Genomic DNA, 12,198 nt, shown 5'->3' with positions numbered 1-12,198 from the left:
GAAAGTAAATCATTTTCATAGATATAAATGTAATTTGGGATAAATCAAAGTGATAGGGCCAATTTCTATTTTGCCTTTTTTTTAAGGTGTTTCTTACTAATTCAATAATAAATGCCTTTTTTGTCATTTTGAAGCAAAATTTCCTGCTTATTTGCAATTTTCCAATTAATTGTAATGTAATGTGTATGAAATTTAAATATATGAAACAATGACTCACTTTACTAACAATAATAAATAAAAGTAATTTATTTCGGCGCTTAATCTGCTAATACTCGTGTTTTAATACTATTGTTGTAATATGAATAATGATCGACAATCACAGTTACAAATATGTCATGTCTTCATGATACCAACAATCAGCTTTATAATTTGAAATATTAAGTTGGTTCTCATAGAAGTTGTCATGTAGCATTTTCAATTATTGTTTGCTTTCATATTTTCAAATCTTACTGTTATTTTGTGCTATACGTGTTTATTATTGTAGGAGAAAGAAATTTGAGTGAGGAACAGTCAGTAGAGATGGGAAAAGTTGTTATTTTCTCGTAACAGTTCCAACTGTTCCAGTTCCACGAAAATAATAGGTTCCAAATAACAGTTCCAAAATAACAGTACCACAATATATTATATAGCCTACGCCGAAGTTCGCTCTACAGCACCGGATCGAATCCCTCTCCTCCAGTGTGCTTTTCCCTTTGTGGCCTGACTCCATGTTGTTACCATAACAGATAAATTATATATATATATATATATAATTTAATTTAATTTGGAAACTGCACCAAAATAAAACACACCAGGAATGAACGAAACTCCTCCAGAATCAAGTCCCTAAATTCAGTTCTGTCATTCTGTGAAGCGTGTGACACAATTTATTTATGTTAAAACCCCTTAGTCAAAGTAGTTTATGCAAACATTTGGGTAAAAAAGGCAAAAGTATAAGTCGAGGGCCATGAGAAAGTCCAGTATTGACACCACGAAACCAGTTACGTTATATTTATGCACGACGCCAGTTCAGGATTAAAAGTTGTTATTGATTTTGTCCCTGAAAATTGTTAAAAGTAGCCAGATCTAGTGACAAAGTCGCTAAATTGACAACACTGCAGCAACGGTTGTCATAATGTAGTTCCATACACGGCCGACACGCTTCGCGAAGGGACCATCAAGTCGGCCGAGTCCCATAACATCGAGTATATTGTAACATGTAACAGCAAGTATTTTGTATAACAGGTACAGTACTACTAGTATATAATGTAACAGTGGTATTTTGGAACAGGCCGTTATGTTATTTTATAGTCATAACCATAACTCATAATGCAGTTCCATAACATCGAGTATTTTTGTAACAGCAAGTATTTTGTATAACAGGAGTATTTAATGTAACAGTGTTATTTTGGAACAGGTCAGTGAGCATAGAGCTCACGTACTACTAGTACGTAATGTAACAGTGGTATTTAGGAACATTTACGTACGTACGACTAGTATGCAATATAACAGTGGTGTTTAGGACGCTAAATGATCACATACTTCCCTGTATGCCATGTGATGCAGTACGATGTCATAATGAGTCGAGATGTGAATTCCTGGAAATGAAATCTTTTCTAATGCTAAATTGAATTCGTAGATCAGGTTTGTTCGAAGCAGGAAATGTAATGTAATTTTAAATTATTTGTAAATTGGTGACGAAATCGAAATGGATCCCAGTGGTAAATAAAACCTAACCTATTCTTCCTCTTCTGCTTAGCTAAAGGTCACAATAGTGTTCAATTCTCCAAAAATGCATAAATAAAAGCTATAATCAATTCGGCCGCGCTAAACTTCATATTAATAATGTACCGTCATGAAGAATAATAATCTCATTGTAATGAAATATGAAAATTTACCGTTGTACTTTTTTTTAAACAAAAGAACTTCAATAATACAGTCATGTTTCAACAGACTTTAGTTTAATTTCAAGAATTGGTAATGAAACTAAAACTGTAAAGTATTTGGAAATGAAACATAACCTATATATTTTCATCTCCCTTGATAAAATTCACAATGCAGTTACTATAATACAGGCATTATGTTATTTGATAGAATCCTATACTCAATTAACATCAGTTCCAAGATAATTTGTACATTTTTTAAAGACGATCTTCGTATCTTTACTATTTATCTTTTACTTTAGTTTCCAACATGTATTTCAGTACAACGAAAGGATTCCCAATTCTGCTTTCAAACAGTAGCGCCAACTTATATGGGCTTGTCGTGTTGTGAGATTTTAAGGCTCGTCAAATGTTTGAGCCCACCCACTGTTTTCCAAAAGTTGGTGTCACTGCTTTCAATAGTACTAAACATGTTCCGTTCTGTGGAACAGGCGTTGTCATAATGTAGTTCCAAAGTGAAACGAGTATTTGTAACCGCAAGTATTTCGTACTAGCTCAGAGCAACACTGTTATTTTGGAACATAGTGTTCCAAGGTGCTGTTACTTTTTGGAACAGTTCCAAACAAGGAACAGTTCCAAAATAACTGTTACGTTATTTTTTCCCCACCTCTAACAGTCAGTTATTGTCGAGCGACAAGGTATAAGATCGGTTAGCTAGAGTGCCTAAATTCAGCAAACCATATAAAAGTAAACTCCATGCTTACGTTAGTGAATTTGGTGTCGTGTTTTCAGCCGATCGAACTGTTTTGTTATATATGGTTTGTGAAAAGACAGTGAAGGCTCATTCACAATGAAAATTAAACATAACGTAAGCGTTAACTTAAGAATATAAACGTTACGGTAAAATCAAGATCATTCACGATGGGAACATAAACATAACAACAAACATACTTGGTAACCATGGCAATATAACAAAGACGCCATTTCCTCATATTATGTCGTATACTTCAGCGCTCCACGATTGTGTTCTGTTTGCAAATCACGTAAGCATAAGCATGAAAGTTTGGAGTTTGCAAACTTTCATGTTAACGTGTTACGGTAATGTTTATGTCAATGCTTATGTGAATCTTTGTGAATGATCTCATTTGGTAGCCTGGGCGCAAACTTCTGTGTTTATGTTAGGTTATGTTTAATTTTCATTGTGAATGGGCCTTTAATCACGAAAAAAAAGTGTTTTATGGCATCATTATGTCAACTACGAAGTAAAAACGTGAGTTATGTTGGTACAATTTAAATTTATTGCTGAAATATATTACACCTTTTTTAAATTTATAATGCCTTTTTCAAGATTCATTGTGCCTTTTCTTTACGTTTTTATTGGCTTTTTTGCCTGCCTATTTTAACTGTTATAAATGCCTAAACATCCGGGCTCTAGTTATAAGGTTAGTTTTGATTTTCTCAGTTTATTTCAGTTTCCTTAGTTTGGTTTACAAATAGCCTAATAATTATTATTAGATACGATTTTGAAAGTTTAGGTTAATGCCTGATCGATCTGGATTTTTGTACTAAGAAAGTCAAAACGTAAACAAATCAAAAATAACCGACAAACTAACAACAGAAACTAAAATTGGACTACGCAATTGAAAATTAATCTAATTCTCAATGAACATATTGAATAGAGATCTACAGCGACTTCATAAACAAGAACAGATGTTTTCACGCTAAGTATCTTAACATAACAAAAAGGATTATGACAATAATCTTCTTATCCAACTACTATATAAAGAGTTTTCCAGTCCAACATAAAACAGAGTTCAGCACCGGTAACTTCAGTGTGGAGCACCTTCCTCGTCGATTTGGGTGAGTATTAATATAGCAATGCAGCCACGGGCGTAGCTCAGGCGGTAGAGCGTTTGCCTGCTCATCCGGAGTTGCGCCAGCTCACTTACTTGCGCTCGGGCGTGGGTTCGATTGCCGCTTGGGCTGATTACTTGGTTCATTTTTTTCCGAGGTTTTCCCCAACCATAAGGCGAATGTCAGGTAATCTATTACGAATCCTCGGCCTCATCTCGCCAAATATCTCGCTATCACCAATTCCATCGACGCTAAATAACCAATTAGTTGATACAGCGTCGTAAATAACCAAGTGATTAATATAGGCTAATATGTGTATATATATATATATATATATATATATATATATATATATACACACACACACACACACACACACACACACACACACACACATAAAGCAATATATAGCAGGCAAATACTGAACACAAAAATGTATTCTTGTACTCAATCATCTACTGCTCCACTTCATTTTCTGGCTATTTCTTTCTTATTAAATTCAATTTAATAAAATAAAAAAAGTGCAACTCTAAACAACAATTATTTCTAAATATCTCAAAAATATGTATTTACAAGCCGACACACAGAGTTCCTCATTTGTAGTGCTGCGAATACACGCATCTACAACGTCGTAACATTATTGGCAACATAGGTTGGCAATAAATAGTATGAATGTTGACAAGAAATGTTGAGAATATTTTTTTGCATGTTGATTTGGTTTAAACACTCTGTTTTTTTTTTTAATTAAGTAAACTTTATTGTATATAAATAAATACATTATAGTTGGGAATAACACGAACGGAGAAAGGAAAACAAAAAAAAAAAATAATAAAAAAAAACAGAGTCTTTAAACCAAATCAACGTTGTCAGATTTTACTTGAGTTCAGGATGCCGAATGAGGAATTTGTGGCACTATTTTAAAGCCTTTTAAGGAATAAATACGTTCAGTTCTGTTTCCTGTTGGTTTCTGGGTTTCCTTTTTAAATTCACGATAATGCTGTGCAAGCAAGCGTGACCGATTTTTTGTGTATATGATGATGTCATCCTAGCGCTTGCAATGGCACGCGAGCGAAAAGAGCCGCGCTGCTCCGATCGGAAGTGTTCATTTGTTTTCCCAGTCGAAGTCGATAACAACTTGAATTATTATCGTATCACGAGGACTTCGGTTGGGAAACAAAAGAATACGCACATATAGAAGGCACTGTAAACCTCACTACTATTGTGTAATCATAATAGCATTCAGCTTGTTTGTCTAGGCTTTGAATAAACTATCTGTTAAGAATAAAGTTTAGAAAATATCATGTCTCATACGTCTGAGGTGACGCGTGGACACATCGTAGGAATGTACACAGCAGGTCTTCCTATAAAGCAGATGGTAAATGCTGTCCGCCGAGATGTGAAGTACATTATATCGATTGTAACAACGAAAACATCTATGGATAATACAATTAAGGCCATGGTATAGCACAATAATTATAAAGTGCAGTAAGTTTACTGTTTCAGTGTATTATTCTTATTAATATTATGAAATAAATGTATATGAATAATTTAAAATCAACCGAAATAAAATAATTAATTAAAAATTCCATACTAATCGTATTTAGATATTTCTTTAGAATTAATTTCAGAAGACGTTTGTACCCCGCAAAGTTTCCTAACGTTCTCGGAAAACGATACACATTTCCCTCGAGAAAACTACTGAACACTTATAAACGTAAATGCTTAAGCAAATATTCAACGAAATCTTAATTTAATTAAAAATTATTATTCGTACAAAAATGGAGCGATTAGTAACTGCGGTGAGTATAAAAGAGAAATACTTAATTTAACATCGTCTGTGGTATTAACTTCCAAATGAATCCAATTATTTAGGCCTATAATGATTTATTATTATTATCATTATAATTTCAAGACACACGAAATCATTACTAGGTGTAACAAAACCACCGGGACAAACTTTGGAACCGAAATGGCCACAAAAAAATAAAATAAAAAAAGTCTTAGAAACGTGTCCAGAAATACCTGGTTCATGAATTTTATTGAAAGGTAACATTCAGCGCGTTTCGAGGTATGATCCAACAACTTAAGTTTGTTACGAAAATAATTAACTTTCCCAGACAATCGATTCATGTTTTCGATACACATCTACATACGAGTGTACATTGTACTCTAGAAATCTAGACCAGTAGGTCTCTAACTTTTAGAAGTCTTGACCCACTTTTGAGAGAGCATTCATTTACGTCCCCCCCCCCCACTACTGTACCGATACTTAACCCCAATAAAAAAAAAAACCAATCCTATAATCTCGAAAACAACGATAATTTTACTCAAAAACAGTGGATATCACCCAACTTCTAATGTACCGATATCTGCAAAACGAGAAATTGGAATATGCAGATCTACAATATATACCAATTCTCTTTGGCTTCTTAGTTAGAGTGGCCTTCCTTCTTAATGTATTTTTCGGTCACAAATATATTTATAGTAGTTTGCAAGGTCAAAATGTTAACATAACAGCAACATTGCAAAATTTCTTTTCAGAACGAATAGCTACATTTGTACCGCTGCAAATTTAAAGGACAAAACTAAAATTATTGCTATCATTTATTATCATAATACATTACTCTCTTAAACTGACTGAGCATATTGGAAATTAAATCAATGGCTTTCTCGGAACGCGCTATGAAATATGTCATATAAAACAATTTTTATCTCGAGAAGAAAGAAAAAACGAGCAAAACTGAATTAAACTTTTTTGTTTGAAATATGTCAAAGAATAACCCCCTCAAATTACTGACATTACTTACGGTTCACTCTGCATATATAAATATTTCTCCACACAGGTATGTAAAAGTAAGTAGGTCTATAAAAAATTATGCACCTAAAAGTTGCGTCTCACGCCTTAAAATATTTCTAAATTATCCTTATAACGTTGTAAAAACTACATCAAATTATGGCTGCAACTTTTTGTATATCTGGAGTTCTAATATTAGTCTAGCTTTACTATTCAAAACTCTCACATACAGACCTAAATCCCTTTAAGTATCACACTGTAATTTTTTAATATTTCAGATTAAAGATTTGTCAAATACGTGACCCAAAGATGCAGCTAAGAGGAACATTCTTTTGCATCATCTTGTCATGGTGTTACGTGGATGCAACGCAGGAGACGTGCAAAGATAAACGAGCGATTGACTTCAAGTTCTCCGTCACCAGCGTCCGTAACAGCACAGGACAATGGACCGCAAGGGTGAGTGTCAAGGTGTAAGTACAAGCTTTAAGTACGGACTGGACTGCAGATAACTATCCTCTTACGGTATTACTAATAAAAACTCTATATACAGACGTTTAACTGTCTTATACTTATACAATGAGTAGCTCGTTTATAAGTTGTGTGTAAATTCCTTACTAATAATCACTACATACGTCGTGTATAACAGTATAACTGTTACACAGCTACGTCATAGTTTCGTCATTACTTCTTACGAAAGGTAATAGAATATCAGAGGTTCTCTACTGGATCCGGTAGAGCGCTCTAGTGTGGCGTGTTGAAATATCGATAGTACAACTAGCTCTAATCGATTACCACACTACATTTTGGTCAAAGAGTACAAGCTACAGCAATATTATTCTAATAATTCTATAATCTTTGGTTTGTTCTTCTATGGTTACAAGGTAAACATCATCATAAAATGACAGTCGATACGAACAGCTGTTAAAGGGGCGGCCATTTTTTCACTATATACAACGCTTAAACAAGGGGTTTCGTGTATATAACTACCGCAAAGCAATTCCCATTGTATAGTTACAGCCTGTTTATACGTCCATAGCTTATTCACGGTTTATTAGTAACGTTTTCTGTCTCAACCCTGCATAAGTCTCGTATAAAAACTATACACGGTTATTAGTAAGACAGTTAGCAACGGTTTTGAAAAGGTAAAAACTTTGCAAATTGTAGAGTTTCGCGTGCTAAGGTGCTGTCCAAATTTCACGAGAGGATCCCTGCGAGGGGAGTATGGTCCTTGCGGGGTAAGAGGGGAGTAAGCCAGTAACTCAGCGTTCTTGAAGGAGCAGGTGGAGGGGGTGATGTCATTGGCCGGTTGGGACAAACAAGGCTCAGTCAATGGCCGGCTGGTTCCGAGTTGAGGATAGGTTATAAGAGTGGGGGAAAAACTCGCATTCCTTGCTTGGATCTTATTGTGAAATGCCTGGTTTCAGACTTCCCCCTCAATATCTAAATTGACGTGTTTTTTAATTTAAATTGAGCTCAATTTAAATAATTAGTTATTTAGACTGGGAAGTTTTGAAATGAAAGCCCTAATTATTAATATCAATGTAAATTCAATTTTCTTAAAAAGTAGTTGGTTACAAAGAAAATCATAAGCAGGGAAAGGGATTTGGAGTATTATAAAGAATGGTGAAACGTAGTATAGATATTCGTAGCTCAGTGACTGTCAAGCGAGCTGCATGGACGAGTACAGTCCACTTCATACAAACTTACACGCAACGTGCTGTAAACGTATTTTAGAATAAACAAATGTTATAGTTTAATGACATGTAGTGGTCTACATACATAATCTGCATTTCATTTTGAACTACATGTATTTTTCTTGGCAACGCACAAGACACCAATAAACAACATTACAAATGTATATAATTAAATATCAACCTCTGCGTCCTCGCGTGTCAGTGGAAATATTGATGGCTGATAGACAGTTGTCTTCTGTATGGAACTCGCCTCTGAATATGTGTGCTTTTCTGTCAGGAGCGTGTTAAATTAAAACCTTTATTTACAATATTATGAAATATGATAACATGTATACAACATATACTACAGTATTTACAATATATACACTATACTACAATATTTACAACATAGCCTAATACAGTAACATTAAATGTTGAACAAAATGTAGAACCGAACGAAATGGCATTTTCAATTAATGCTATGTTTTGTTGATAAAACAATTATTCCTGCTGTGCCTTGTAAATTGTAAATATCATTTCCAAATTTTCAAATTGCTCTGTTGCAAGGAAGGAAATTTTTTAACATGGAAAAACTCCGCTCTACATCTGCAGAGACAATTGGAGAGTACTTGAAACAAGATACGTCAATTAAATTCACATGTTGAATGACGTCATTGGGACACGTCTTTGTTAGTACATCTGAAATCCGATTAAGAATACTATACCTATAATTTTTAATCAAACTATGTTCATTTTTTCACCAACACGTTTTCCTGTACTCAGTTTATTTACAATAGTCCTCATAATATTTATTTGCTCAACTAGTTCTACTCCTGACTTTTCTAACCAAATAATGGCGTCCGGTAAATATAAAAAATTGACTTAATATTCATGACTTCTTTTTAGATTGTTCTATCATTTAGCAGCTCCTGGTTTATTTGAATCGCAGCCGCGTCATCGGGAATTATTTCCTGAATTTTGATACTTTCGGCATTGTACCTGCACTTCACTACTCTGAACTGCAAACCTGCATGTTGAAGTTCTTATGCGACAACTGTCCCGTTCACCTGTTGTTGACATGCAGAGATCTGCGAGTATGTCATGGAGGGGAGGACTTGGTATAAAGGGTTGTAAACAAATGGCTGTGTAGATGCCAATACTAGCTTTTACTACTCCAAATTCCGTTCCCTAATCATAAGTTATTATTTTCACAAAGTACACTTTCTAAACAAGAACTCGGGACTCCTAAGACAATGAAGATTCAGCAATAAAATTTTCATAGAATTATCTATAATACTTTCTCAGATAAATTACTTAAAGATAATTCATTTAACATTGAGGGGGGGCCTCTGATCTCAGTTTAATGTAACCGTTGATTTAGCAACCTCAGTAGTCAGTTCGATTCTTTTATTTTGCAGGCGGAGTTGGAGCGAGTGGCAGACCGAGGAGTTGTGGGAAACTTGGCACCGGAGGAGTGGGAACTAGATGTAGAACAAACAACAGTGAAGTGTGAAGACCAGGAAACCGTGATTACCGTTGCTACAGTATCTGGTAAGAATCAGCAAGACAAAGTAGCAATGCATCACAATTGTCAGATTTACTATTACGCTCATTATTATTATTATTATTATTATTATTATTATTATTATTATTATTATTCCTAATCATCAAGTATTTCTACTTTTATAGATGTCAATTCTATAATACTAGTGGCTTGTGCAGCAAATGCTGCAAACTAAGTTCATTAGACGTTCAAATAAACATTTTTCAGATTTATTTTTAATGAAGAATACCAGACATTCTGAAAGTTATTTGCTTCCATTATATTGAAACATACCCTCTCTCGAGCCAATACTGAAGAGAACCACGCATATAAATATCTACACCATACCGCCATTAAATATACGAAAAAGACCCAACCCCACTTGATTAATAACTATAAAAATGTTTGATTTTTAATAATATTATTATTTTACGTAAGTTTTATAGCTTTCAGTAACATATACTATATATATACTATATAGCCGCCACTCAGTAAAATGTAGAAATCAAAATCTAATTTAAGTTATTCTCTACATCTACTTAAATAACCCCAAAACGTTTCACTTTCATATCATCAATATAGCATTATTATGTATAATTAATGAAAAATAATCACATCATGGCATTACCTACAATAATATTTCATATCTAATGGTAATAATGTCATCAAACCACATCAAGTTTTGAAGTTTTTAACATCCAATACACAGCTGTACCCAAAAAATTACACACCACAGAATCGAACCTGTAAATTATTTTTAGTAAGTTAAGTTTTTAATAACCAATTTAATTTGAGCTCTATATATGTCAGCATTCTTGCAGATCATGGTCTTCGTGTAATATTGTTTACTGTAGTGTGTGTTTTGTTTTATTCTGAAATGCAACACGGCCGACTTGATGTTCCCTTCGTTTCTTTGTCGGCCGTGAATGCAATTAGCTAGTTCCCAAAACTGACTATAGATGGATTTTGGAAAATAGGAAAATTATGTTGAAAAATTGACATTTCACTGAAAACTACTATTTGTCCGATAAACTTTGAGTTCCAAGCTTCAAAATGAGGAGTCATTTATTAAAATCCGTCCAGCCGTTTTCCCGTAATTTCCATTACCAGTTCAAATTATATATATATATATATATATATATATATATAGATTATTGTACTTTCTATTAGAGTCTATACAAAACTAGAAAGGTATTAAAAGTTCAGCGGCTTCAAAGCATCACCATAGCAACCGCTCAAACTATCCAATCAGAAACCATGACAACAGGCCGACGTTGCCGACTGTTTCGCAGCGAGCACGTGTTAGCCAGTTGCTTTGTTCGGAAGTGTTGAATCTTCGTTACTGCGTAACAGAAAGTATTGGTGTTTTGCCATGGCTATTGTTTTCGTAGATATTTTGTTGTTGATGAAGGTAGAATTAGTTTGAGTTTAGTTTTAAATTTAATTTAGTTGCGAATGTATTATAGCGTTCGTGTGTTTCACTTATACAATGTCTCAAGGCAGTTAGCGGCACAAAACGAACCACGGGCTTAGAGGGAGAAAGGAGTGCTACAGGGACAGCAAGAGTCTAGAAGTAATGGAAAAGGTGCTCCCCTTACAAGTCCGGTGAGAGAAATGGTTTGTAATGTGCGGGACTATTTCGAGAAAGAAGAGACAATGGCGGGCCTCTTATGTATTCTTTACGGTGCTATAAAACATGCTTTGCGATTGTCATTTGTTTCCCGCATAGATAGTCAACTGAAAATGGCGGCTCCGTTCAAAAGTTTTGGTGAAGGTAACATTAGTGAAATAGAATTTTAGTAAGTCAGTTAATATTGTATTTGAGTAATTTATTTCTTGTAATCTTTATATACTTTCTTCTAATCGTGTAATAGTCAATTAAGTCCCACTCGAGTTTCAATTTTCTCTAGATAAATCAAAGCCTCTAGTGAGATTACTGTTGACTATTTCGTTTATATGACGTCATTCCATTTTCGACCAATGAAGTGTAATACAATTTTGAATTCCAACCAATCACAGTCTCACTTTGCGATAATTTTTGCAGCTAGATTTATCGCTATCAATTTATCGCATGGTCGTTCTTTTGTTTAGTCATTGTCGCCAACTGTTTCTCCGTGAAGTGATGATCATGAATACATTAAGATGCAACTACACGGTTAAACTTTTCTTTCAACTTTAAAGCAATGAATGCAAGATTAATATTTAATATTAATAAATATATTTACGCAGTAAAGACGACGTTCAAAACGGCGCACAATATAGACACAAAATCTTCATGCATCTTAATTTAACGTACGTTTTAAACTTGATTCTTTCAATATTCTTCCCAGATTGCATGCATACGCGATTGGAATATTGAATTGTGTAGATGCAGCTTTAGTTCCGTTACACACTACAGCGAGAATGCGTTTGTCGAGCTATAAAAAATGCTTTCCTGTAGCACGTAGTAACGTCGAAATAAGGCACAGCTGA

At 34.2% G+C, this 12,198-nt stretch overlaps 1 protein-coding gene across 2 annotated transcripts in view; it reads left to right on the top strand.

Moving 5' to 3' along the window:
* The first annotated feature begins 1,814 nt into the window (after nucleotides 1-1,814).
* The window catches only part of LOC138692833 (hemolymph lipopolysaccharide-binding protein-like), a 558,083-nt gene continuing 547,699 nt past the window's right edge, over nucleotides 1,815-12,198 (top strand). For both annotated transcript variants that reach the window (XR_011330144.1, XM_069816095.1), the window contains exons 1-3: nucleotides 1,815-3,722; nucleotides 6,789-6,966; nucleotides 9,602-9,734. Coding sequence is in view for 1 of the 2 variants with exons in the window: in XM_069816095.1 (XP_069672196.1) it covers nucleotides 3,613-3,722; nucleotides 6,789-6,966; nucleotides 9,602-9,734 (421 nt within the window). In the remaining variant the exon portion in view is untranslated. The remainder of the gene's footprint in view (nucleotides 3,723-6,788; nucleotides 6,967-9,601; nucleotides 9,735-12,198) is intronic.

The sequence above is a fragment of the Periplaneta americana genome, chromosome 2 (genome assembly GCF_040183065.1).
Source record: "Periplaneta americana isolate PAMFEO1 chromosome 2, P.americana_PAMFEO1_priV1, whole genome shotgun sequence".
NCBI lineage: Eukaryota > Metazoa > Arthropoda > Insecta > Blattodea > Blattidae > Periplaneta > Periplaneta americana.
Note: the sequence above shows the minus strand (reverse complement) of the source record. Positions and strands in the feature narration are given on the sequence as shown.